The 27,215-nt window shown below is 44.4% G+C and overlaps 1 protein-coding gene across 1 annotated transcript in view; it reads right to left on the bottom strand.

Annotated features, from left to right (window-relative positions):
• The window catches only part of RFX6 (regulatory factor X6), a 132,962-nt gene extending 107,324 nt beyond the window's left edge, over nt 1-25,638 (bottom strand). Inside the window, exons 1-3 of the mRNA XM_068231351.1 lie at nt 25,416-25,638; nt 24,338-24,494; nt 20,197-20,320 (exon numbers count right to left, since the gene is read on the bottom strand). Coding sequence (XP_068087452.1) covers nt 20,197-20,320; nt 24,338-24,494; nt 25,416-25,638 — 504 coding nt within the window. The remainder of the gene's footprint in view (nt 1-20,196; nt 20,321-24,337; nt 24,495-25,415) is intronic.
• Between the last annotated feature and the right edge of the window lie 1,577 nt (nt 25,639-27,215).

Here is a 27,215-nt window from a genome sequence, read left to right as displayed (position 1 = left end):
TGTGACACTTTTTTGCAGCCTAGGTGCGCTAAGGGGTCCTATGAGCACCTTTAGCCTTTACAGGGGTGCTTACAATTTAGCACCCCCAAAAATGCCAGGACAGTAAACACACCCCACAAATAACCCCATTTTGGAAAGTAGACATCCCAAAGTATTCAGAGAGGGGCATGGTGAGTCCGTGGCAGATTTCATTTTTTTTTTGTCACAAGTTAGCAGAAATGGAAATTTTTTTTGTTTTTTTTTGTCACAAAGTGTCGTTTTCCGCTAACTTGTGACAAAAAATAAAATCTTCTATGAACTCGCCATGCCTCTTAGTGAATACTTTGGGATGTCTTCTTTCCAAAATGGGGCCATTTGGGGGGTATTTATACTATCTTAGAATTCTAGCACCTAGAATTCATGAAACATGACAGGTGCTCAGAAAAGTCAGAGATGCTTCAAAATGGGAAAATTCACTTTTTGCACCATAGTTTGTAAACGCTATAACTTTTACCCAAACCAATAAATATACACTTATTGGATTTTTTTTATCAAAGACATGTAGCACAATACATGTGGACAAAAAATTATATAGAAATGTTACTTCATTTGAAAAATGTCAGCACAGAAAGTTAAAAAAAAACATTTTTTTTGACAAAATGCATGTCTTTTTTGATTAATATAATAAAAACTAAAAATCACAGCAGCAATCAAATAGCACCAAAAGAAAGCTGTATTAGTGACAAGAAAAGGAGGTAAAATTAATTTAGGTGGTAGGTTGTATGACCGAGCAATAAACTGTTAAAGCTGCAGTGGTCTGAATGGAAAAAAAGTGTCTGGTCCTTAAGGGGTTTTAAGACTGCAGTCCTTAAGTGGTTAAAAGGGGTCAGAATTACAACGGCATTGTTATTATTGTTAATCTGATGTACAGGCTATGTTTTTGTCTAAAAAAACATACAGTGGAAGGTGTGTAGGTATTCCGCCCAAAATTGTGGAAAATACAATTCCGCGGAAAGCGGTGACCATCCCTACTAGAGAGAGAGAGAGAGAGAGAGAGAGAGAGATATGAATCTACATGGCTGTCTGGGGTTCTCTTCGGACAACTGTTGAACACAAAAGGCAAGGATATGCCTGGGTGGGCTTGAACCACCAACCTTTCAGTTAAAAGCCAAACGCGCTAACCAATTGTGCCACAGAGACTGTGTACCACAAAGACTGTGCACGCAGTTGCTGTTGAATGATTTAATATGGATGTATGTATGTCTTTTGGAGGGAGGAAGTAAGTCTGCTCCAAGAAGTTTCTGCATGTAGTATTGGCGGTATAATGGTTAGGATAGCAGCCTACAGAGTGGTAGGCCTGGGTTTGATTCCTGGCCAATGTATGTGAGTTGGCTTTTGACATCCTCCAAATCCCTAAGCAACCTCATTTTTCTCTTGAATATATCATAATGGTACATGCTAGGTTGGCTTCAGCATGTAGCATTGTAGTGTGTTGTGTTGGTGGTATAATGGTTAGGATAGCAGCCTACCATGCAGTAGGCCTGGATTCGATTCCTGGCCAATGTATGTGAGTTTGCTTTTGACATCCTACAAATCCCTAAGAAAGCTCATTTTTATCTTGGATATATCATAATGGTACATGCTAGGATGGCTTCAGCATGTAGTGTTGGTGGTGGTATAGTGGTGAGGAGAGCTGCCTACCAAGCACTAGACCTGGGTTCGATTCCCGTCCAATGTATGTAACCCGGCTTTTGAAATCCTACAATTCCCTGGAAGACAAGACCCTCCTCCGGAGGAGGCGGAAGAGTGAGGGAGGAAGGGAGAAATGAGGGAGGAAGGGAGAAATGAGGGAGGAAGGGAGGAGGGAACTGTGGTGGGGTGCAATATAAGGGATAACAATCAGCCAGGAGCAAGCTAACAAGCATACAAGAGCCTAACTAAGCTTTCCCTGTGAGGATATATTGGGGTGATGATAATATGTACGGTAATATGCAGGACATAGCAGCCATATCTTGTGGAAGCCATATGGTTTCATTTTTCATCTGCTGTGCATCTTTCAGAGGTGGATGTAGGCCAGTCTGGCTTCCTGGAGTTCCTTATATAAATGTAAATTAACTCTGCATTCAATGGCCAGCAGGAGAAGCTACCATTGTCTGCTTCTAATTAGGAAAGAGGTAATTAGATAACGAGCCCCTCTTTTGTCTTTTGTTGCCTTGCTTTGAACTTTGTGTATATGTCAACAAGCCAAAATACAATCCAGACTAAAATGAGTCTGGACACTGGAAGCTAACACAGGAATGTTTGAAGTTTGCATATGACAGCCTACTGGAAGTGGGTGAAGTGTTTTGAAGTCCTTTTGATACAATTTTACCTGTGGTCTGAATATTGGTCTGGAGGCGTTTGAGTGTTTGAAATCTGCGAACTTCAAAAGCTAAAAGAGGAACCCTTTGAAGTTTGCATATCACAGAAGGGATATGACAAGCGTTCTGTGCAAACAATTTGGGACTGAACCTTAAATGCCCCAGGCCCCAAATCTGGCTATAAAACATCAGCTAGGATAGTCACAACTCGTAGCTCTTTGGAGATAGCAAACGCTAGGGCTATCCTGGTCTGACCAGAAGCTGCGTTCTCCAGCAAACAACGCTCTGTATACGCTGGTAACGTTTGACTCCCGTTCTATTTTTATGCAAATATCCTTGTGTGTATCATTGTAACGTTTATCTTTGTAACTTTTACTTTGTTTTTGTAAATCTTTTGTATATATTATTTTCTGCATTGTTCTACTTTTTTTCTGGAATATTAAATCGTTATTTAATAAGTTTGACTTCTGCTGTACTAAGCTAACGCTCATAGCCTAGAAGGGACTGCAGTGTAACTTGCATTACAAAGTCAGTGCCTGATTGCGCCTTGCTACTGTAGGATTGTACTGTGTGTGTGTGTGTTCATGGAGTTCCCGTATTCGGCCTAAAGCGCAAAGCTGACCCGAATACGAAAACGCTGATTGCATGCAGATCACTCGACAGCAGAGTGGAAGTGTCTAGTGGTAGCTAGTGGCGGCAGTGAGAAGTGTTTGAGGGGTCACAGCCTTGTGGTAGCTCGACTAAGGCTGCCCCCCCTCTCGATCTGGTCAAACCCGCAGTCGGGAACCGTATCTGCAGGCTTGCCACGGGGCCGCTTCCTGACATAATTGGCTGGCAGTGGTTGGAACGTTTAGTACATTAGTACGCAGTTTAGCTCACTATTCTGTGTACTAAAGGTTGGAAGCTGTTAGAAGTGACTAGCCTACAGAAGTCTTCTCAGTGCAGAATCTATATACTTTTTTTTATTACAAAGGTACACATTTGGCATTTTTGCTTCCCCTCCCCCTTTTTTCATTTTATTTGGCAATACGATGGCTCAAAAAGCAACCAGCTATGCAAGACAAAGCAAAGAGATGCTACTCAACCTGTGTGAGCACAGAGGCATTGAGACACCGAGCGGCCAGACTAAGGAGCATTTAGTTCGTGCCCTCGAGGAGTATGAGGCAGAGCAAGCCTGTGCTCCAAACCCAGCAGATGCAGCTCATGACACGCCAGAGGAGGAATCACTCCCGCCACAGAATGCGAGTGGAGACGATGTCCTGGACGATCCACCGAACAGGGAGATGCAATCTCTGGAAGCTGACCTACAGCTACTTGGCTCGGCTGATCCAGAACTGCGCCTAAAGCTGATCCTACTGCACCGACAGGCAGAGGAGGGAAGAGCTGACCGGCGACGCCAGGCTGAGAGTGAAAGACACCAGGCCGAGAGGGAAAATGCTGAGCGTCAACATCAGCTGGAGCTGGCTAAACTTCAGCAGCAGAACCGGTCTGCTGGACTCGCAGAAAACGAAGGTGAGCTAGTCCACAGAATCCCCCTGGACAAGTTCCCCACTATGGTGAAGGACTCTGACATAGACACTTTCCTACAGGGGTTTGAAAGGACTTGTCGGCAGTATGGGGTGCCCCGTGAGCAGTGGGCAAGATACCTCACACCAGGGCTGAGAGGCAAGGCCCTGGAGGCGTTTGTGAGTCTCCCCCAGGAAGAAGAAACAGACTTTGAGGCAATTAAGAAAGCCATCATTGCGCGATACCACCTCACGCCAGAGGTGTATCGCAAACGTTTCAGGACAGTGCAGCGAGGTCCTAATGACAGTTACCTGGATCATGCTTGCAACCTGCACACTGTCTTCCAGCAGTGGTTAAAAGGACTGGCTGTTATACAATAATACAATACAATAACATTTCTATAGCGCTTTTCTCCCATAGGACTCAAAGCGCTTAGGCTCTCTCAGATTCAGTAATTAGTAGGATGAAGTATTCACACAACAAAAGTTATATTTCTGCAAATGCCAGACTGAACAGGTGGGTTTTCAGTCTGTATTTAAACACGTCCAGGGATGGGGCTGTCCTGATCTGTTGAGGTAAGGAGTTCCAAAACGTAGGGGCAGCATGACAGAAGGCTCTGGGACCAAAAGTTTCCAAGTGGACTCTGGGTATGACTAGATTATTAGAACCTGTGGATCTGAGAATGCAGGGATTGCTACGCAGCTGTAACATATCTTTCATGTATCCAGGGCCTAGATTATTCAGGGATTTAAATGTCAGTAGGCCGATCTTGAATAGGACCCTCCATTCTATAGGTAGCCAGTGAAGGGAATGCAGGACTGGCATTATGTGGCAGTGACGGGGTTGGTTGGTTAGCAGTCTGGCAGCAGTATTCTGTATCAGCTGTAGGCGGTACAAGACCTTTTTTGGAAGGCCAGTGTAGAGAGCATTGCAGTAGTCCAGTCGGGATGTGATGAAGGCGTGGACTAAGGTTGGCAGATCTTCTGGGGGTATGAGGTGCTTGATTTTTGCAATGTTCTTCAGGTGAAAATAGGATGATTTCACCACAGCAGAGATTTGAGTTCTGAAGTTTAAATCCCCATCAATTAGAACTCCCAGGCTACGCACATGATCAGAGCTGCGTAGATCCGTGCCTCCTATTCCCAGTGGTGAAGACTGCAAGTTAAGTTGTTTTGTTATCATGCTCTGCCCTCCAATCAGAAGGACTTCAGTTTTGTCTGCATTTAGTTTCAGCCAGTTGTCATTCATCCATTGCTGTAGTTCACGTAAGCAGGCGTTTATAGTTAGAGTTGGGTCTGTCACACCAGGCTTGAAGGAAAGATATAGTTGGGTGTCGTCTGCATAGCAGTGGTATGTCAGACCATGTTTTTGGATTAGTTTTCCCAACGGTAGCATGTAAATCGTGAAAAGCAGGGGAGAGAGGATTGAGCCCTGGGGCACCCCATACTTAAGTGTTACAGGGGTGGACAGGAAGGGCCCCATAGACACTTTGTGGGTTCTGCCACTCAAGAAGGATTGGAACCACTGAAGTACTATGCCATCAATGCCACAGTATTCCTGTAGCCTGTTTATCAAGATGTCATGGTCAACTGTGTCAAAGGCTGCAGAAAGGTCTAGCAGTATGAGGATCGAGCACTCTCCTCTGTCTCTTGCGATGAGCAGGTGGTTGCATATTTGGATGAGGGCAGTTTCAGTGCTGTGGTGTTTCCTGAAGCCAGACTGGAATGGGTCATAATTGTTATTTTGTAGGATTCTGGCTTCTAGCTGGAGGTATACAGCTTTTTCAATTAGCTTGCCCAGAAAGGGGAGGTTAGAGACAGGTCTGTAGCTGTTAAAACCTTTGATGCCCTGCAGGAACTGATAATAAAAGACCAGTTCCTCCACACTTGTCCTGTTGAGGTCCGGCAGTTTGTATGGGACTGAGAGCCGAAGACCGTGGATGAGGCCGCGAAAGTCGCTGATTCCTACACGTCCAATCGAGCATCTGATTTTCGGAGGACTACGGCCCCCAGCTGGAAGGGAGAAAAGATCGTGAGACCTTCTCCTCTGAGCACCCAGCGAAGCCAAGCACCGCAGCCTCCCGGAGTTAAAACAGCCACCGTTGACACTCGAAAATGTTTTGCATGTAACAAACTGGATCATATCAGTGCTACGTGCCCAGAAAAGAAGACGGAAGCCCCCAAATCTGGTGGGGCCCAAGCTGCCTGGTGTGCCACCAGGAATGCAGGTAGCTATACAGAGAATCTGCAACCTGTCATGGTTGGGGATACAGTTAACACCGGCTTGAGAGACACTGGAGCAGAGGTGACTCTAGTGCACCCCCAGCTGGTGAATCCGGAGGAGTACATTCCTGGCAAGACTATGGCTGTCAAAGGAGTTGGGGGTGTCAGCCCAGCCATACCCACTGCATGGGTTCACCTGGACTGGGGTGCCGGCAGTGGCATGAGAGAAGTGGGGGTAACTGATGCCATCCCCACAAACGTTTTGTTGGGTACTGACCTGGGACGGTTAGTGGCCCGGTATGAGCCTACTCCAAACCCTGTGGACCCCGCCTCCCCAGCAGAAGTTCAGGACTCTTGCAAGGTACTGTTTGATAACTCTGTACAAGAGGGGGGTGCTGGTGAGCCTCCAGGGGCTACGGACTGTGTACTAGGAGCCAGACCTAGTGACTCTCCAGTGCCCAGGCCTGGAGGGGGGCGTGTTGTTACCATGAATACAGATAATGTTGATGTAATATGTGATGTGTTGCATAATGACATGTGTAAGGTGAACACTCCGTCTGCTGCAGTGGTTACCCGCAGTGCTCACCGGACTGCAGCAGACGAATTGTCCACTAAAGGGGCTGATGTCACTGGGTCAGAATCTTCCACTTCAGAGCCTGGCTCTGAGGGCCCAGAGGCCTCTCATTTTGCCACCTCCCTAGTGCCTGTGGCCGACAGCGCTGAGTTCTCTACTGCTGTACGACTTGATAGCAGCCTGGAGGAACTCAGGGGTCTGGCGGACAGGGCACCGGCTGAGGGCGACAAAGTGAGGGTGTACTGGTAGCAAGGCAAACTGTACAGAGAGGTTATTCCCTCTGAGCCGTCTGAAGTGGAGGAGGCAGACCGGCAGTTGATTGTTCCCCACAGGTACAGGGAGCAGCTATTAAGAATAGCACATGAAGTGCCGCTAGCTGGTCACTTGGGGATCCGCAAGACCAAAGCCCGTCTTGCTCACAACTTGTATTAGCCCCACATGGGGACCGATATTGCCGATTTTTGCCAGTCTTGTGTCACCTGTCAGCGAGTTGGGAAAGCAGGTGACTCAGACAAAGCCCCACTGAGGCCCTTGCCCATCATCGAGGAGCCCTTCCACAGGGTTGCGGTTGACATCATTGGGCCTCTAGCAATACCCAGCAGCACAGGGAAACGTTTCATTCTCACGGTGGTAGATTATGCATTAACTCTGCATTCAATGGCCAGCAGGAGAAGCTACCATTGTCTGCTTCTAATTAGGAAAGAGGTAATTAGATAACGAGCCCCTCTTTTGTCTTTTGTTGCCTTGCTTTGAACTTTGTGTATATGTCAACAAGCCAAAATACAATCCAGACTAAAATGAGTCTGGACACTGGAAGCTAACACAGGAATGTTTGAAGTTTACATATGACAGCCTACTGGAAGTGGGTGAAGTGTTTTGAAGTCCTTTTGATACAATTTTACCTGTGGTGTGAATATTGGTCTGGAGGCGTTTGAGTGTTTGAAATCTGCGAACTTCAAAAGCTAAAACAGGAACCCTTTGAAGTTGGCATATCACAGAAGGAATGTGACAAGCGTTCTGTGCAAACAATTTGGGACTGAACCTTAAATGCCCCAGGCCCCAAATCTGGCTATAAAACATCAGCTAGGATAGTCACAACTCGTAGCTCTTTGGAGATAGCAAACGCTAGGGCTATCCTGGTCTCACCAGAAGCTGTGTTTTACCGCAAACAACGCTCTGTATACTCTGGTAACGTTTGACTCCCGTTTTATTTTTATGCAAATATCCTTGTGTGTATCGTTGTAACTTTTATCTTTGTAACTTTTACTTTGTTTTTGTAAATCTTTTGTATATATTATTTTCTGCATTATTCTACTTTTTTCTGGAAAATAAATCGTTATTTAATAAGTTTGACTTCTGCTGTACTAAGCTAACGCTCATAGCCTAGAAGAGACTGCAGTGTAACTTGCATTACAAAGTCAGTGCCTGATTGTGCCTTGCTACTGTAGGATTGTACTGTGTGTGTGTGTGCATGGCATTCCCATATTCAGCCTAAAGCGCAAAGCTGACCTGAATACGAAAACGCTGATTGCATGCAGATCACTCGACAGTAGAGTGGAAGTGTCTAGCCGCAGCTAGTGGTGGCAGTGAGAAGTGTTTGAGGGGTCACAGCCTTGTGGTAGCTCGACTAAGGCTGCTCCCCCTCTCGATCTGGTCAAACCCACAGTCGGGAACCGTATCTGCAGGCTTGCCGTGGGGCCGGTTCTTGACATTCCCTAGCAGAGTCTGTCAGTAGCTGTTCCTTAACTAATTACTGTAGGCAGATGAGTGAGTAAAACGGCAGGAGAATCTTGCCTTTTATAAGGGGGGTGGGGCTTCAGGAGTGAGTGTAGTCTGATTGGCGACAATGTGCCTGCTGACTGTGATGTACAGGGTCAAAGTTGACCTTAATGGAGCATTATGGGGGCAAATCGAACTTCCGCAAAAGTTTGCCTTTGCCGGCGAACGCGAACTACCCAAAGTTCGCCTGGAACCGTTCGCGGGTGAACCGTTTGGGCCATCTCTAATGGTCGGTGCACTACTAGGACCAGCAGATTTGTCTCCAACAGCTAACATGTGCACTGAACAAACAAAATAGCAATGTAACAATAGCATGAAAAAAAAACAGCCCTTAGAAGGGTGAACTACTGTAGCACTAAGCACTGACTTCACCAGTCTGCAACAGTGGACACACTAAACAGCAATATCACAAGATCAAAACGCAGCCTTTAGAAGGGCTCTTGGGATTATGTAGATTGTGAATTGGTACTGTAGCAGCAAGAAACTCCACTGGGGGTGCATAACACAGGCCTAACTAACGCTTTCTCTAATAGCAGTACAGCTCTGTCCCTAGTCTCCTTCACAACAACAGCCACAGAGTGTAAAATGGCTGCTGTGCTGGTTTTCTGATAGGTGGAAGTGGTCCAGGTGGGAGGGATAGCTGATTAGCTGCAATGTGTCTGCTGACTCTGGGGTGAGGGGTACATTTTTGGCTCCAATATAATGTATAGGGGGTGAATTGAACACGCCATATGTTCGCAAATTGCCGCAAACATGCATCCTAAACCTGTTGGATCTCTCAGCGGCTTTTGATACAGTTGACCATGAAATCCTGCTTAACAGACTGCAGGAGTACTGTGGCATCAGTGGATCAGTCCTCCAGTGGTTCAGATCATTCCTGACTGACAGAATACAGAGAGTATCTGTAAAGATCTGCGGGCGATTTCCAGTCTGCGCACACTGCGTGCGCTGAAGCAGAAGGAAATCGCCACAGTCACAGAAGCAAAGTACCCAGTATAGATCTGTAGAGGAGAATTCCCACCAGCTGATGGAGCTGTGGAGTACAGAGGGATAAGTCCTCTGTACAGCCACAGATGCCAGATTGAAATTGTACGATTAAGCAAGACTGGACAACAAAGTAGCAGCTCAGAAGAAAGCAAGAACAGAGACAGACTATGTGAATGTCTACCAATCTAGTCGCCACCCAGAAACGGTGGACATATCACATCAGAACAGACTAGAGTAAGAAAGCTAATCGCAAGAGAGGCAATAGCTATCAGCAACACAAGACTGAGTAAAGACAGAGCGTGAACTGAGTGAGGAAAGACACAGCAAATCACCACAATCTGAACGCCAATGAAAATAACAAACAAACTAGCTAAACGCGGTCCCCGCACGATATGCGCAACAGAGACAAGCGCGTTAACGGTACGGTCACCACACGTTAAGCGCAACAGTGAAAAAATGTACCAACCCTGACTAGCAAATGAACACGGAGAATGAAAATAAACAAATAACGTGAACGCTTGCTAATCGGTTGCCTCACACCAGACAACAGCAAGTGTTCATTCCAGACAAGACAGACAAAAGGAGTAACCAGTATCAAACGCAGCTAAGGTTATACTCCAAGGTTCAGACAAGAAAGATCCACCGCCTCTAACGCTAGGGCGAATGCGATCTAAGAACAGGACAGAACTGAGGTCCTTTTTGTCCAAAGGCAGCGCTCGCCATCAAAACAGCTCTATCCTAAAGTGACACCAATTAGGATTGGGAATTCTGACATAAATCTTCCTACTTTCATCTGAAGAACATTGCAAAGATTAAACATCTGATTCCCCCAGAGGATCTTCCAACCCTAGTTCACACCTTCATCACATCACGGCTGGACTACTGCAATGCCCTTTATGCTGGCCTCCCCAAAAAGGACCTGCGTCGCCTGCAATTAGTGCAGAATGCTGCTGCCAGATTGCTAACAAACCAGCCTCGCCACTGTCACATTACACCGATCCTTCGCTCACTGCACTGGCTACCAGTAGAATGGAGAATACTCTTCAAGATTGGACTGCTGACATTCAAATCCCTGCACAATCTGGGCCCTGGATACATGAAGGACTTGCTGAAGCTGCACCACACCTCTCACAACCTCAGATCAGCAAGTTCTATAAACTTGGTCACTCTCAGAGTGCACCTCAAAAAATCTGGAGACAGAGCCTTCTGTAATGCTGCCCCTACTCTTTGGAATTCCCTGCCACACCCAGTAAAGAAAGCACCATCCCTGGAGCTATTCAAATCCAGACTGAAAAGCCACCTGTTTAGCCTGGCATTTCCGGACTTATAAAATTCTTCCTCTGTACCACGATGGTCTGACCCATGCTTATGTGCTTTGAGTCCTATGGGAGAAAAGCGCTTTAAAAAATGTTATTTGTTGTTGTTGTTGTTGCTGTAAACTATTTGCCGGATGAACAGTTCGGGCCATCTCTAACCACTGGTCATAAAATTCCTTAACTGATCAGAGATATATCAATGCACATATCCTGATAGGGGATAATTACTTTTAATTCACCTTGAATAAAATAATAGTCGTTTTACTCAAATAATTAGTTTTCCCTAGATGCCAGGCATGTCAAAAATGATTAGATACTGTATGCATTAGATCTAATTTGGGTGTAGCTGAACCACCCAGCGTCTCTAGCATCTTCTGGCACCGAGATCTCATTTGCTATGAAATGGAACACCTGTTTTTAGACTCTGATTAAAGCAGAGAAGTCCAGTATTACACCAGGAATTATCATTCTCTGCGGGTTATGATCAACTGACGCCAAGATATGACCATTTCAGATATTTCATATTCTTTTCTGTCGTTCATGAGAAAGGGGTGGTGCTGGATCATGTGGCAGACACTGCCCATCTCCCCTTACCATCTCCACCCTCCAGCAGAGAAAGGGTTAAATGACTGGACACACAGGCTGTAAGGAGAGAGTCCCAGCCTATCCATAACATCAAAGATTTGGCTGTTTATCCATGGACTACAGAAATTTCCATAACTGGACTATTATATTTTCTGTTTTGCACTTATCATTCCAAAGGACTCACTAACTTGACCTATTGCTCAGATTATAACTAGTTATTATTTTCACATTTAATCCTTAATTATTTTAACTATAACAATCTGTTTCAATTGCTGTATTTTAGTTTATGCATTATTCGATTATAAAGTAAACAATTAAAAATGGCTTGTGCTTGTTCTGAAATCTCTGCAAAGAGTTTGCGTTTCCTGAGAGAACGTTGCCATAATGGTTATTGATATTGTTATTTTGCTATCTCTAGAAAGGATGTTGAATTAACCTTTTTTCCTACAGGATTTAGCTAGAATTAGATTTGCGTATTCGCACGCTTACTGCGAATTGGGGGCAGTGACCTGATCTCTATATGAGATTGCAGATTGTATTGAATGTACATACAATCGAAATTGTACTGTGTGTGGACTTACTAACCAATCCAAAAGGTTACTTTGCCTGCATTGCTGAATTCCTTCAGGATTCCCTCAGGGTCTGAGGCTGAATGGTAAACTGTGGCAAAGGGAACAGCATGCTCAAAGGCGCTAAACCCACTCTTTGACAAAATTGGTTGCTCCTGCCAAATGAAAGCTATGAGCAAAAATCTGAAAAAAATCAGAATTGGATCACAACCTTCCTTAAACTCAACCTGGTGTAACTAATCACCTTCACCATTGCACACTAAGCTAACTGGCATCCACATGGGATAATTTATAATCATTTTGATTTATTCTGCATAAATCTGAAAGCAAACAATCTACTTTCAATAACAAGACACTGTCAATAGATCCCAGAGATAAACTTGTGGACATCTGCAAGTCAGCAGATGGACACAAAAAAAAGTCAAAGATACCACTAAGACCCTTACATGTTGTCCCTCCATATTGGATGGAAGAGTGAGGAAAAAATGATCACAGAGGCTACCAAGAGTCCTATAGCAACTTTAAAGCAGTTACAGGAATTTATGGCACAATATCCTAAGTGTGCCACAAATGTGAATATTATGGTAAAGTTGTAAAAAAAACGTTGCATTAAGCATAGATAGACACACTTGATGAAAGCTGGTTTTGGATTCTGCTATGGCTTTCCAGACTAAATTCCAAGTTTTATTTTTACTTTTGGCTTTTCCATCTAAAATACATGGAAGTCTATGGCACTAACTTAATTGCATTTAACATATGCTATTGTTACCAGTATTCTGGACAATGGCTCACCCCACATCTGGTAACCCATGCCCTGGTCATGGGGACCCCTCATCTATGTTAGAACACCCTCCTTTTTGCTAATACTAGCTGAAGTTTGGTCCCCAGGATCAGGGGGATGATGGCAGTTATCTTGATAATGTCACTGTCCAAGTAATGGTTTGGTGTGCTATAGCAAAAAAAGAAAAACAATTCTGATTTAATTTCTTAAGGAAATCTGGAATCACAGCTATCAGTTAGGGTCCATTCACATCTAAAACCTTGCGGGAGTGATTTTTGAGCGATCGCGATTAGCGGTGCTATGCATTCTAATCGCGATCGCTAATTGTGAATCGCCGGCAAACCGTGTATGTAACACGTTTTTCGGTTAACGCTAACCGCAGATGCGGCAGTGAGAACACTGCCATGTGTTACATGTTGTAGCGGTTTTTAAAAATTGTGTGATTCCCGCTCAAGTGAGAACGGACCCTTAAAGAGAGCCTGAGATGGGCTTATAAAATGAAAAAAAAAAGGTAGACTAGTTGCTGGTTACGGTGTGGATAATATTAAGTTGGCTCTATATGCAGCAGATGATGCTCTCCTGTTTTTAACCAGATTAGTCACCATACTCCCTAACCTGTTTAACCTTTTCGGGACCGGCCGCCTACCCCCCCTTAAGGACCAGGCATTTTGCGCGGGAGGGAGGTGCGCGCGTTTGGGGGGGTCAGGCGGCCGGATCCCGTCTGTGGCTGGCTGGATTTGTGTCCCCCCATAGTGGCCTGTGCCCCCCCTTCTGCAAGCAGCCTTCACTCACCTTCCAGGCTCCAGCGATGAGCCGCACGGGACCCTCTTCTCCGGCCAGCATCTCCGTTCTGTCTGACGATCAGTTCCGGGTCGCGGCTTGATGACGTCATTAAGCCGGGACCCAGGGCTGACGTCAGACGGAGCGGAGATGCCGGCCAGAGCGGAGGGGGGCGCGGATCGTTGCAGGAACGGCAGGGAGGTGAGTGGATCCTCTTCTTTTCCCCCCTGCCGCCGCAGCTGTCAAACTAATCACTATGATCGGACGGCGATCGTAGTGATCATGTGATCAGCAGCCATACGCGATGGCTGCTGATCACTCGGGGGAGATGTCGGCTTAATCTCCCCCTCCGGGTGCGCACGATCGCGTCGGGAGTGGAAACTGCGGGCCGGCATAGATTCTACGCCGCATCAGGCTAGAACAGCCACAAGTGCGGCGTAGTATCTAATGCACGCGGTCCCGAAAAGGTTAATTTGTTAGAACAGTTTGCCACTTTTTCAGGCCTTAAAGTTAATTCTTCCAAATGTACTGCTCTACCGGTTAACCTTCTCCCACACACTTTGAAACTACTAGAAGCTAACTTTGACTTCACTTGGTGCAACTCCAAATTTAGATACCTTGGCTTGTATCTTACCCTTCGTTATGGCGACCTGTAGGAGGCCAACTTCCCTCATAGTCTTACTCTTAAAGAGACACTGTAACATCAATTAGTTCCCCTGGGGGTACTCACCTCGGGAGGGGAAAGCCTCAGGGTCCCAATGAGGCTTCCCATGCCGTCCATTGTCCCACGGGGGTCTCGCTGCAGCCCTCCATCAGCTTGTTCAATATTTACCTTTCCAGGCTCCAGCGGAGGCACTGTTGTGGCTTTCGGCTCTGAAGTAGACGGAAATACCCGATCTCAGTCGGGTCCGCTTAACTGCGCAGGGTTCGGAGACTTGCGCCTGCGCAGTAGAGCAGACCTGACGTAGATCGGGTATTTCCGCCTATTTCGGAGCCGAGAGCCACCACAGCGCCTGCGCAGGAGTCGGGAAGGTAAATATTTACATCGCCGCTGTTCGGAGGGCTGCAGCGAAACCCCCGAGGGATGGAGGATGGCGTGGGAAGCCTCATTGGGACCCTGAGGCTTCCCCCTCCTGAGGTGAGTACCCCCCAGGGGAACTTTTTGATGTTACAGGTTTTCTTTAAGCTGATTTCTCAATTGTTAAAAAGCAGGTCCTCGTATAAAGTCTCATGGCTAGGTAGATGTTTGGCTTGCAAAATGATCATACTCCCTAAACTGCTGTATTTATTTTGCATGCTTCCTACCACCCTCTCAAAACGTTCACTATTGGGCATACAGTCTCAGTTAAACAGATTTGTTTGGGACAATAAGCAAGCCAGGGTTAGGTCTCACATAATGTACAAACAACCGCTTTAGGGCGGTGTGGGTATTCCTAGTCTGTGGCACTATTATTTGGCTGCTAAACTGGGTCAAATACTGGATTGGGGCCTTGAGTCTGCTCCTCCCTTATGGTTTCATTTTGAAGCCTCATCTATTTTCCCTTTTTACTTACCCTCCTTAATCACAGTGGTGACTGGTCAGGACAGTTTCCCTTTTTCCCAAAAACAGGATAGTATCATCATTGACTAAACTTTGGGTGTCTATAGCCCCTCAGTTAGATTTGATATCCCCTCCGTCCTCTAGGTTGTCCTTTTTGGGGAACCCTCGATTTCCCCCTGCTTTTAATAGCCCTCAGGCATTTTCCTGGTGGAAAGAGTGAGGGTTAACCTCAGCTAATAGGTTTTGGTTGGGTGGCAAATTTATTTCTTTTTCAGTGTTCAGATTTGATCGGGATGCCCCTCTTAGTGAAACACTTCAATACTGCCAAATTAGACATTTTTTTTTGTTCTCAATTTCCTTCCCCTCCTAATAATGAGTTTAAAACGTTTGAATCTCTGTATTTTGGAGCCTCTAGACGTAAAGGTCTCATTTAATTAATTTATGCCATGTTGCTTGGATGTGACCCTGATGAGAAGATGCTATATATGAGAGTTTGGGAACGAGAATTGGGAATCCAGATTCCTCTATCAGATTCGACAGTTTCCTGGACCTAGATTTCTAAGGTAGTTAAGTCCAATATTATTAAAGATACAGCTTTTAAGCTCCTTTTCCAATGGTTCTACACCCCACTCAAATTACATAGATTTTATCCTTCTGTGTCTTCTCAATGCTATCGTGGATGTGGAGCAGAGGGCACACTTTAACATATTTTTTGGGAATGCCCTGGAGCTATTAATTTCTGGGATAACTGGAAAACTATTGCCCGCCAGGTTTTTGGATTCCCAGTTTCTCTGACCGCTTCTCAAGCCCCTCTATATACTCCCAATGACGTGGTACCTGGTATTTTTCGCATTCTTTAGAGATATATGCTTCTCACTGCCCAATGGAGTATGGCCTTCCAATGGAAAACCCCTACTCTTGACATCTCTTTGGTCGCTCAGAGATTGGATATGATTATGCTTATGGATAGAGTATATTACTATAGTATAGAGAATCTAGCCAAATTCGACCTTATCTGGGACAAGTGGAGACTCTATAGACAGTTATGATGTGCCCACATGATTCTCCTTTATGGATACCTCACTCGCTGGACTTTTTCTTTTGTGGGTTTTGAGCCCTTTTTGGATATCAGGACCCATATATATATATACACAATGGTATTTTATTTGATATAATATGGTTTGTTTTTTCTTGTTTATTTTTCTTTCTACTTTTATTTTTGTGCAGGTTCGGTGAGCTTAATGACTTTGCTGATTTTCGAGGTGATCCCTGGATTCTCAGTAGGGTGGTTGTAGTCCCCCATTTTCCAGGTGGCTACATTCTGTATTCTGCTTATGTTTTTTTATGCTCCCCCTGCTGTTTCTTTGTTTGAATTTTGTATTGCTCATGGTTTGTCTATGAACATTTTTCTTTTTGTAATGCTACAATAAAGCTTTCTCTAATAAAAAAAAAAGGTAGGCTACCTGATCCAGGGCACTGAGCAGATCAGGTAGCCGCAAAAAACGCTGCTTCCTGCCGCTCTTGTGTGCCGCAATGGCCCAGTTTCAATTTCGTAACCTCTGGGTCACGACACTGCAAGGAGAGACTGTGTGTCTCTCACAGCATGCAGGGAGGCGGGGAAGCGGCAGGGGGCGCAGACAGGGAGAGCTGCCCAAAGGTAGTGTTGGGCGAACAGTGTTCGCCACTGTTCGGGTTCTGCAGAACATCACCCTGTTCGGGTGATGTTCGAGTTCGGCCGAACACCTGATGGTGTTCGGCCTTTTAAGTTCGGGTTCGCCCCGAACTACTAATTGGCCGCCGAACAGGGCCCCTGTTCGGCCGAACAGGGCCCTGTTCGGCCGAATACTGCCCCCCTATGGGGTCGCAGGCATAAGGGGGGAGCATGCCCCGATCGCGGGGGGGGTCGGAAATTCCCCCCACCCCCTCCGCTAGCGCTCCCCCCTCTGCCTGCTTCCCCATACAAAAGTTTCAGGAAGTACCGGTCCGGTGGTAGTGGGTGGCTGGCAGTGGGCGGCACTGTGAAGTGAGTGACTGAGGAGGAGAAGTCCGGAGAGTGACGCGTTGAGGGAGGCCGGGCAGCGGGCGGTTCAGCAGTAGTACCGTACTACTGCGGAACCGCCCGCTGCCCGGCCTCCCTCAACGCGTCACTCTCCGGACTCCTCCTCCTCAGTCACTCACTTCACAGTGCCGCCCACTGCCAGCCACCCACTACCACCGGACCGGTACTTCCTGAAACTTTTGTATGGGGAAGCGGGCAGAGGGGGGAGCGCTAGCGGAGGGGGTGGGGGGAATTTCCGACCCCCCCCGCGATCGGGGCATGCTCCCCCCTTATGCCTGCGACCCCATAGGGCCCCCAAAAGCGGGATGTTCGGGGAGTTCGGGGTTCGGCCTGAACATGCCGAACATTGCGGCCATGTTCGGCGAACTTTCCCGAACCCGAACATCCAGGTGTTCGCCCAACACTACCCAAAGGCAGCTGTGGAAACCCTGTTGGAACGCCTCTGGTGGGCGTCTTGAACAGGGAATTCCTCTCTCCTGTGTTTACCTCCAAGATAGCGACAAATAATGGTGCCAATCTCGAGGGCAGAGAGTTGCGGTGTGGGGACAAAGAGGCATGTCATGGGGCAAAGAACATGCCTCTGTGTCCCATCTGCTCCCCCAAGAACCACCCTGGGTTCTCTTTGGGTTCTCTTTAAAGTGAATCTGAAGTCCATTTAGCCGTCACGTGGACCGGGGTGTGCTGCGCAGGCACAGTAGTTCTGCGCCTGCGCAGTACACTCCGGTCCACGTGGTGGTGATTGACAACAGTACAGGCCGACCTCCAGCTCGGCCTGACGTCATCACCGCGGACCGGGAGGTAGAGGCGGCGAACGGCTGCGTGGAGAGCTGCAGCGAGGGACATGCTGGGAGCTTGGGGCTGGACGAAGCCCCGGGTAAGTGGCCCTTATTTTCATTACATTTGCCTGATAACTCCTTTAAGGCTGCAAACTAAGTAACCTTACCACCCCATTATTACTTGCAGAATTACAAAGTAGGGCTTTACCAAGCCCCATGTGTCCCTTGTGCAGGGGATCAGTTATGGTGGGCAACACTGTACTCAATATCCAGCTTCACAGAGCCTTATTTTACAGTTCTCACAGCACTGACGGGATAGCAAAAGTTGGCTAACATACTGCACTATCTCTATACATATTGACATTAGGCAGACTTTAACTTTGCACACCTAATTAGCAAGCAAGCACTGCATCACACCGCACCCTTCATATGAAATGCACCTTGGCGCGGGAAGTACATCACTGGGATTCCCGTCATACTGTGCATGCACATGACATTGCACCGCACTCCCATCGTGTACACTGCCTGCATCGTCCATTACTGTATAATCCCTGTATAGGCACTATATCACATATAGGATATTTCTGGCAATCAATGTTATAGTGGTGTAAAAAAAAATCTTTGCCCCCTTCCTGGTTTCCCATTATCACATTGTTATATTTAAACAAACACAATATTAAACAAAAATAACCAGATAAAACACATAACACACTTAAAGTCTTTTTCCACTAATCATTGCAAAAACTCTGGGATCCACATGAGAATAATAATGTGAATTACAGTAATATTACAGTAATATCTTAGCTTATTATAATAAACTACTAAAATCTTGTGCTCACTTAAGGTGGTCATACATCTATTGAATTGGTGGCCGATCGACCATTGAATTTGATAATTATTGTCAACAGATATAAATCGGTATCACCACAAGCATGCCCGATCAACAATTTTAAGGATTTCAAGTAGAAATTGGTCAGATGTATCGATCGGACATGCTGGGAGATCTTGGGCCAACGTGGTCAATCGGGTGCACGGCAGTAATGGTGTGTGATAATTGTGAATAACGAATGTGATTGAAACCCCCAACCGCTGTTGTTTTATGCCCCCCCAGTGCCCGTTCATATATTTTGCCAATCACTCTTTCTCCTGAGGGCATTTCCGCATTTGGGTCCCACGTGAATACCAGCACATAGTACGTTGGGCGCATGTGAGACATCACACACACATGCTATGTGCTATAAAACCAGCAGCCACCTGAGGCGCCAATGTGGAAATACAGTGCGGACATGCGGCTAGGCTGCGTCACAAAGCCAATGCCCGAAAGATTTCATGCTGATATCGATTGAGAATCAGCATGTGGTGAATGGGTAGCTGACAGGTTTCTCTCTGATCACATTCGATCAGAGAGAGACCTGTCTTTTGGTCGAGTGTGCCCAACATCACTAGATGAATGGGTATCTTTATACTATAACATCATGGGAAAAATCAAGATAATTGAAATGATGATCATTCCAAAATTACTTTTTACTGTAAAAGTTATCTTGATTTCACTCCCAGTAATATGGTTTGTATGGTTTTGTGCATGATGTTTCAGAATGTTTCAGGGATTTATAAATTGGCTGGAGGTTTGACAGCCCCAAATATGCTCTTTAATAAATAAATGTGATAAGAAACTGCTTGTGTGTGACTAAAGGCTTGTACACAAGCTAGAAAAAACTTGGTTGAGAAGCTTTCGGCTGAGAATCTCGTATGTGTATGTGGCATACCACATCTCTAAGGGCTCAAACCCACTAGGCAGCCTTTTCTAAGCGCTAGTGATTTGAAAAGCTCTTGCTAATGCAATGCTATGGGGGATTTTTATAAAATCACATCGCTCAAGTGGGATCATACCCATAGCATTACATTAGCAAGAGCTTTTCAAATCACAAGTGCAAGCAATCCAAACTCTATTCTTATGAAGAATAAAGAGTCATTACTTATTTAACAAAGTATTCTTCCACACAGAAAGAAAGTAACCTTAAAAGGACAACTGAAATAAGAGGTATATAGATGCTGCCATATTTATTTTCTTTTAAGCAATACCAGTTGCCTGGCTATCCTGTTGATCCTCTGCCTCTAATACTTTTAGCCATAGACCCTGACCAAGAATACAGCAGATGTGGTGTTTATGACATTTTTGTCAAATCAGAGAAGACTGGCTGCCTGCTTGTTTCTGGTGGGATTAAGAATTTCAGACACTTCTGAAGCCATATAGACCAGCAGGACTGCCGGGCAACTGGTATTTTTTAAAAGAAAATAAGCCTCCATATTCTTCTCATTACAGCTGTCCTTTAATTCTCCAAAATACACTTAATGTAAGAATATGATGTCAGAAACAAAATACCTTTCCAAACGTTGCTGCACATGCTGGTTCTAGTTTTTCTTTTCTGCAGAAATCCAAATAATGTGCATAGAGTATACACCGTGGCAAGCACACCCCTTCACATACAATATAGTTTTCTTCCAACCTATGATACAAAAGTTAAGCTTATAATGTGCTATATTCACATCAAGTGAAATGCGATACATTTGTTAGCTTGCATTGTACAAACTTAATATACAAAATTGTTAATATTGATTACAATATCGTTAATATTGATATAAAATATTGTTATATTGTGCTATATTGTGCTATATTGTAGCAGGAAGGTGGTGTAGTGGTTAGAGCTCTCGCCTTGCAGCACTGGGTCCCCGGTTCGAATCCCAGCCAAGTCAACATCTGCAAGGAGTTTGTATGTTCTCACGGTGTCTGAGTGGGTTTCCTTTGGGCACTCCGGTTTCCTCCCACATCCCAAAAACATACAGATAAGTTAATTGGCTTCCTCCTTAATTGGCTCTAGTCTATGGTACATGCGCTACACGATACATATATACACATATAACTATGGTAGTGACTGGATTGTGAGCTCCTCTGAGGGACAGTTAGTGACAAGACAATCTACTCTGTGCAGCGCTGGGTAATATGTCGGTAGTATATAAATACTTAAATAAATAAATATTGTAGCCATGCCTAGTGAGCGGTCTTTTCATAAAATAATTGTCACTAGTTTGCAGCAGTTAGTTACAGTATATTTGGACTGCATTTCCTATAATTCCACCTAGAAGCCCTGGGACACCGACATTATCAGGTCAATATTGTCTTGATTAACATGAACACTTTCATTCCAGTGCTGAAGATTTGGGCGCAGCCGGCGCCGCCATGGGGCATAATAGGAATTACGGCTATAGCAGCGCACAGGGAGTAACTTCAGTGCCGTCAGACTACGGAGCTAAATTTACTGATAAAACACTATAATTAGGCCTCCAGCAATTGCTGGAAGCCAAATTATTTCATTCCCTACCATCCGTGGCGGCCTGGAGGGGGAAAAGTATTTAACGTCGCCGGGAAGTTGTGCAGGAGCAGGATAAGCCATACTGGCTGTATCCTGCGCCCAAGTCTCCCGGCGATGATTCCTCTTGCATGCTGATTAACATGCTAAGGATTGGCTCAGGGTCGAGGGCATAGTGTGAACGCAGTGAATCCCAACAGAATAAAAAAAGACATGCTTTAATGGCAGTTTTGGAAAGTTCAGAGAGCAAACTAGTTCTGAATTATCACTAAAGGTCCAAATAAAAGTAGTCACTCCATCCTGATGTATTAAACCAATTCAATGCCTGTAACTTTTTTTGTTGTGGTGTTTCTTAAAGGATCACTATTGCGAAAAAAGTAGGCAGTTAAAATCTGACAGAATCAACAGGTTTTGGGCCAGTCCATCTCCTCATGGGGGATCCTCCGGGTTTTCTTTGTTTTCAACAGCATTTCCTGAACAGCAGGTTAACTGCCAAAATAGTAATATCCCTACTCACTTGCACACTATTTTGTCAGTTAGACTTTGCAACTGCTGTCAGGAAATGCTGTTACAAACAAAGAAAACCCTGAGAATCCCCTATGAGGAGATGGAATGGCCCAAAACCTGCCGGTTCTGTCAGATTTTAACTGCTTTCTGTTTTCGCGATAGTGGTCCTTTAATGTTTTATATCATATGTAAGGGTTTTGATGGCTTCATATTCCCTACCAGTAAACAGCGATGCCTGGCCCTGAGACATAGGAGCAGGTTGAAGTAGAAGGAGACTCTGCAAGCACAGTTTTACATGGCAATTCCTGACTGTTTGGAGACAAACTCTGGTGCCGCACTGCTTCAAAACTATCCCTCACCCCTGGAACCAGCACAATGTTTAAAAAGCAAAAGGTGCACTTCTTCTCCCAGCCGAGTGATAGTAAAACTACTCAAAAAACACCCCATGCAGACACACGGTAATGAACCCTCGCAGCTAGCCCAGCCCGGAGATAGGCTATAGTGTATCTAAACTTCAGGGCACTGCTGCTCCCAGAGGGGAATGTGCTTTGGGACCACCCCTGCAGAGTTCCGCTACATAGTACATAGTAGGGGAACTCCACTGCAGCTATTTCAGCTGTTTATTATAGGAGCCTATGGCGGCACCCACATTTCTGGGCCACTAATCACACTCATATTTACTGCTTTGCTTCTGAAACTCCTAACACATTTTCCCAAGGTTTACAAAATTCGGAGTAAAAAACCTCACAGGTTTTTTATATGTAAAAGCTAGGAGACTTTAAAAGTTATTTTCTGCAAGAGGCAAGGCCAATGGCAGGAAACTAGCTGAGCAGAAACACTTGGGAGAAAATAGACCTCTTTCCAGAGACTAAGCAAGCTGGCAAGATTGCTATTAACTGAACAGGAGCAAGGCTGCAGTCAAGCCATGGTTCAAGATTAGTCCAGGAAAAGAACCTCAACATTATCTTATTTTTGTGAACATGTAAGGGGTCTCAGGAGATCCCCGGCACATCAGTTAGGAGCTGGGGTGATTATCTAACCACTCCAATTTGGGGTGATAAAATAGCCCCATCAACCCACAACCCTTATTACATGCACCCCACCAGGCTAGGAGTATCTGAAGAGCTTCAGGCTTACTAGCAATGGACAAGGAGCATTGGGAGAAGAGGCTAGGTTCCTCCTCCTTGCACAGCACTCACACTCACTGCTTATGACAGACAGGATGTTACCATTTTTTCCTGCTTTCCACAGAGCTCAACTTTATCAGCTCTTTGGGAAAGCTTTCTGTGCTGTGGTAGCTAAGCAAGAATACTCAGCAAACACATATACATGTTGCTGACACATATTGCTATTAGAATAATGAATCAAACGTAAATACATGTTTTAGTAAGGTGCGGTAATTTATGCACTTTTTATTGTAGTTTACTGAAGTTTACCAGCTGAAACCTGACTGATTGCTATAAGTAAATGTTCCACTTTTTTGTTTCAGATTCCTCTTTCACCTGATATATCAGACTCACAGTTTCTTCAAAGTCATCATCATCAACCGTTTTTTAAAGTGGACCTGAACGCTTGCACAGGACAGAAGGCAAACATATAAATATGCACCCTGTATGTACAAAGGGCTTGTTCACACTGCAGGCTTTTTTGGGGTTTTTTCGTCCGTCTGCGGTTTTTCAAAACACCCCTGACGATGTGGCCAATGAATGTCTATGAGAAGGTTCATATCAGCGCAGGTCGTGCGCAGTGCGGCTAGGAAAGCGGTGCGTGTTCCATTTTCAGGGCAATTCCGCCTCAATGGTAGGTATAAGAAAATCAGCGAACACATACAAAAACGCACATTAAGGCAACTGCGTTCGCGTTTTTGAAAATAAATTGTATTTATTATTTTCCAGGTCAAAGAGTTCACTTCCTGACTTGCGTCAGTGAGTAAATTACAAAAACGCTCAGAAAAAAAAAGCTTAGAAAACCGCTAAGCACAAAAACGAATCGCCCACCCAAGTGCCGGGAATCAGAAAAAAAGACGCCTCAAAAAAAAACAAAAAAAAAAAACAACGCGGACAGACACACAAACAGAACGCAATGTGAACAAGGCCTTAGAGAGTTTAGCCTGTCTAATGCCCCCTTATCTGTGACTAAGCAAAAGTTGTAATTTGATTCCTTAGCTGTGTCATCTAATTGCCACAGCAGAGAGTTCATTTGTAAATGTAAATACAGGTTGTTAACAATATGTCTGCTTCCATGAAAGCAGCAAGTAGACAAACTTCAGATTTATTGCAGGATTTGTATCAGCTGTAACAGGCCAGAAACCCACTAGGAGCGATTTTCTGAGTGCTTTGCGATTTGAAAACCCTTGCTAATGTAATGCTATGGGTGTGATCCCACTTGAGTGATGTGATTTTATAAAAATCCCCCATAGCATTGCATTAGCAAGAGCTTTTTCAAATCACTAGCGATTAGAAATCAATCCTAGTGGGTTTCTGGCGTAAAGGTTATTATGATGTTGCTGATCTTTTAGAGATGAGATGAAGTTCTGAGTTCAGGTCCGCTTTAATAAGTATCATGACAATGTAAGTCTACGGTCTTACAGCAATCATTAAATATCATGGTTTTAATGTCTTGTAAGAAGTATACATTTCTTATACTCACCACTGTAAAGTAAGCTGCGTCTGTTTCTTTTTATCTTTAATAATCTGTGTGATCGTTTTTTTCTGTGTTGCCTTACTGCATATAGCTTGGCTCTTCCTGTAGATGATATCCAAGTCCTCATCATCTGATGAACATGTGTCATTCGACAAGTGTATCTCTGAGTGCAGACAGCAAACATCAAAAAAAGTTACATTATTTTGTTGCAAAACGCTATATTCTGTATATAGTTTGATTTGTTTTTCTTCTAAGGAAAAAGAGTAATATTATTTAAAAAGCAAAGGTAAAAAAAAAAGCAATTCTTTAAAAAAATGAATTGATTGCATGAATTGCATATCTTATGAAACAGTGGGAACTGATTTATTGAGCATTGTGAATACCACTTATGATTTTTAGACACCAGAGAGGTACAAAAACTACCTTTTTTTTGTCTACGCAGATTTATACATTTTTTGTTATGGTTTCCTGCAACTACAGTTTACAACTCTTGAAGAGCATGTATTTTCCTATAATACATTATTTAAATCCAATCAAATACATTTTACAAATGTCTCTAAATATGTATACAGTACATCTGTTCTATATCTTTGCTTATGTCCTAAATACATGTTCGTTTTTAAATGATAGGATTCAATTGTGCATGTCTGCATTAGCATTAGGAAACAACAGACACTTGGCTGTATCTCATGTCTATGCATATCATATTTCTTCACCTTTTAAAATATATGGCATTACAGATCATACACAGTGACATTTTTGTAAGCAATGCAATTAGTATTGTTCGAAACAAGTGAAGCATTTAAGTGTTGGATCTGAAACAATAAAAAGGAGCTTCTGGCCATCAGAATTGCTTTTTACCACTTACAAGTATTTTCTAAATTGCAAAAAAATAAAATAAAATAAAATCTCTGCACTTAGTCAATGATGACTTAAATAAATATGGACTGATTTGTCATATGTGAGCTGGTAGAGTAGTTACTATATTATAGAAGATATAGTAGTCAAAAGAAAACATCAAATTATTTCATTGTGCAACATTATTTTAACATAGTTGCCTAGTTTGAGCACATTTATTACCTACCTGTTTTTATTCCTAAGCCAGTTGGGCTTTCTTCCTCATCTTGTATCAACATTATCCCTTCATTCTTTTCCATACAGAGACTATTTTGTGAGAATGACATCAGCTCTTTCTCCACAGTAGTTCCATAGCAATCCTGGATCCTGGTATTCATTTTTTTGTGTATGTTTCCATTTTGGAAGGGGCAATCTCCTGCTTGCGTCTCAGAAAACTGTTCAACGGGCATTATATGACGTAGCAGTTGTCCAAAATCCTTAGCGTATAAGCAACAGAAAAGTAAAAACTCACTCTTTCATTCCAAAAAGAATTAACCAATCCCTCCCAGTGTAAGAGCGGAAGAGGAATAAGCTGAAATCATGCATGAGTAAAAAGAAGATCGCTACCTAAAAGTCCACATGTATGATGCTCTGCTTGGTCCTTTGTGGGCTTCATGGAATATTTGCTTCTAAGTCTAGCAAATGCCACACTAGAAGATTTGACATCACGGGCTATTTTAAAGACTATCAATAAACACACCCTTTTGTTGGCTTATATCTCCTCTCACATGAAAGGTAGTTGTTCATCAACAGGTTGGTGCCTAGCATTCCAGGTGCTTTTATTTTGACAAAAAGTCACACAGGGGCAGAGATAATGAATCTGGATGTGACGTAGCCCCAGTAAATTGGGTTATCTGTTGTCTCAAAAAGATAGAAAAAAATGGTTGTGATCACTCTACTGTGTTAATGATTAACAGGTTGAAACAATCCTGTCAGATCGTGTGAGTTGAAGGGATGTTTGTTTATTATGTGCTTCCATATCTAGAGCTGAATGAGTGAGTCAGTTACCTGATCTTGTAGAAGCAAAATGGTAAAATCAAGTACATGCAGAAAATAGATTTATGAAGCACTTAGAAAAAATATCACCAAAATGAACAATGTTTTTCATTAATGAATATTTCCCTAATTATTTGATACAGTACAATATAACAAATATGTCTGTACATATGAATACATTTTGTTTCACACACACGCACTGTACATATTTATTTTTGTAAAATGGAAAATATGCCTTGTAACTATTTGTTTAGGATTTTGAGAAGTCCATGTATGAACAATGCAAAAATGAAAAAAAAAAGTAGGAATAAAAAATTCATTTCTTCATGAACAGGGGAAGTTTAACAGCTTATTGAACCCTGTAGTAAGAGGAATGTTCAGGTTGCGATCCACTTAAGGACCGGGCTGTTTATGTCTGATCTGTGCTGCGTGGGCTCTCCAGCCCACAGCACAGATCAGCAGGCACGCAGGGTGATCAGACTTCCCCCCTTTTTTCCCCTCTAGGGGGATGTCCTGCTTGGGGGGGTCTGATCGCCGCCGCTCACATGTGCCTAGCGGGGGGGGGGCTCCTCAAAGCCTCCCTCCGCAGCGTTTTCCGCCCTCCCTGGCTTTCCCTCCCTCGCCTCCTTTCCCTGGGCGGCGCAGGACGGACATCCGTCCTGCGCCGCAACTGACAGGCTTCAGCCTATCATATGCTGGCGATCCCCAGCCAATCAGAGGCCGGGGATCGCCGTATGATGTAAACAGCAGGGATTTCTTCCCCGCATGTTTACATTTAACGTGCGAGCCGCGATCGGCGGCTCGCAGGCTGTTCACGGAGTCACCCTCCGTGAACTGGCATGGAACGGCCATGCTAAACCACTAATGACCTGCCGACGCCTATCGGCGTTAGGCGGTCGTTAAGTGGTTAATTCCCTTTGAAACATTATATTTCTTGTGCTGTAATAAAACATGAGTGTTGTGTTTTTTTCTTTAATGTTTTCGGTACCTC

This window comes from Hyperolius riggenbachi, chromosome 4 (genome assembly GCF_040937935.1).
Source record: "Hyperolius riggenbachi isolate aHypRig1 chromosome 4, aHypRig1.pri, whole genome shotgun sequence".
NCBI lineage: Eukaryota > Metazoa > Chordata > Amphibia > Anura > Hyperoliidae > Hyperolius > Hyperolius riggenbachi.
The sequence above is the reverse complement of the archived record's forward strand: the minus strand, read 5'-3'. Positions and strand labels throughout refer to the sequence as shown.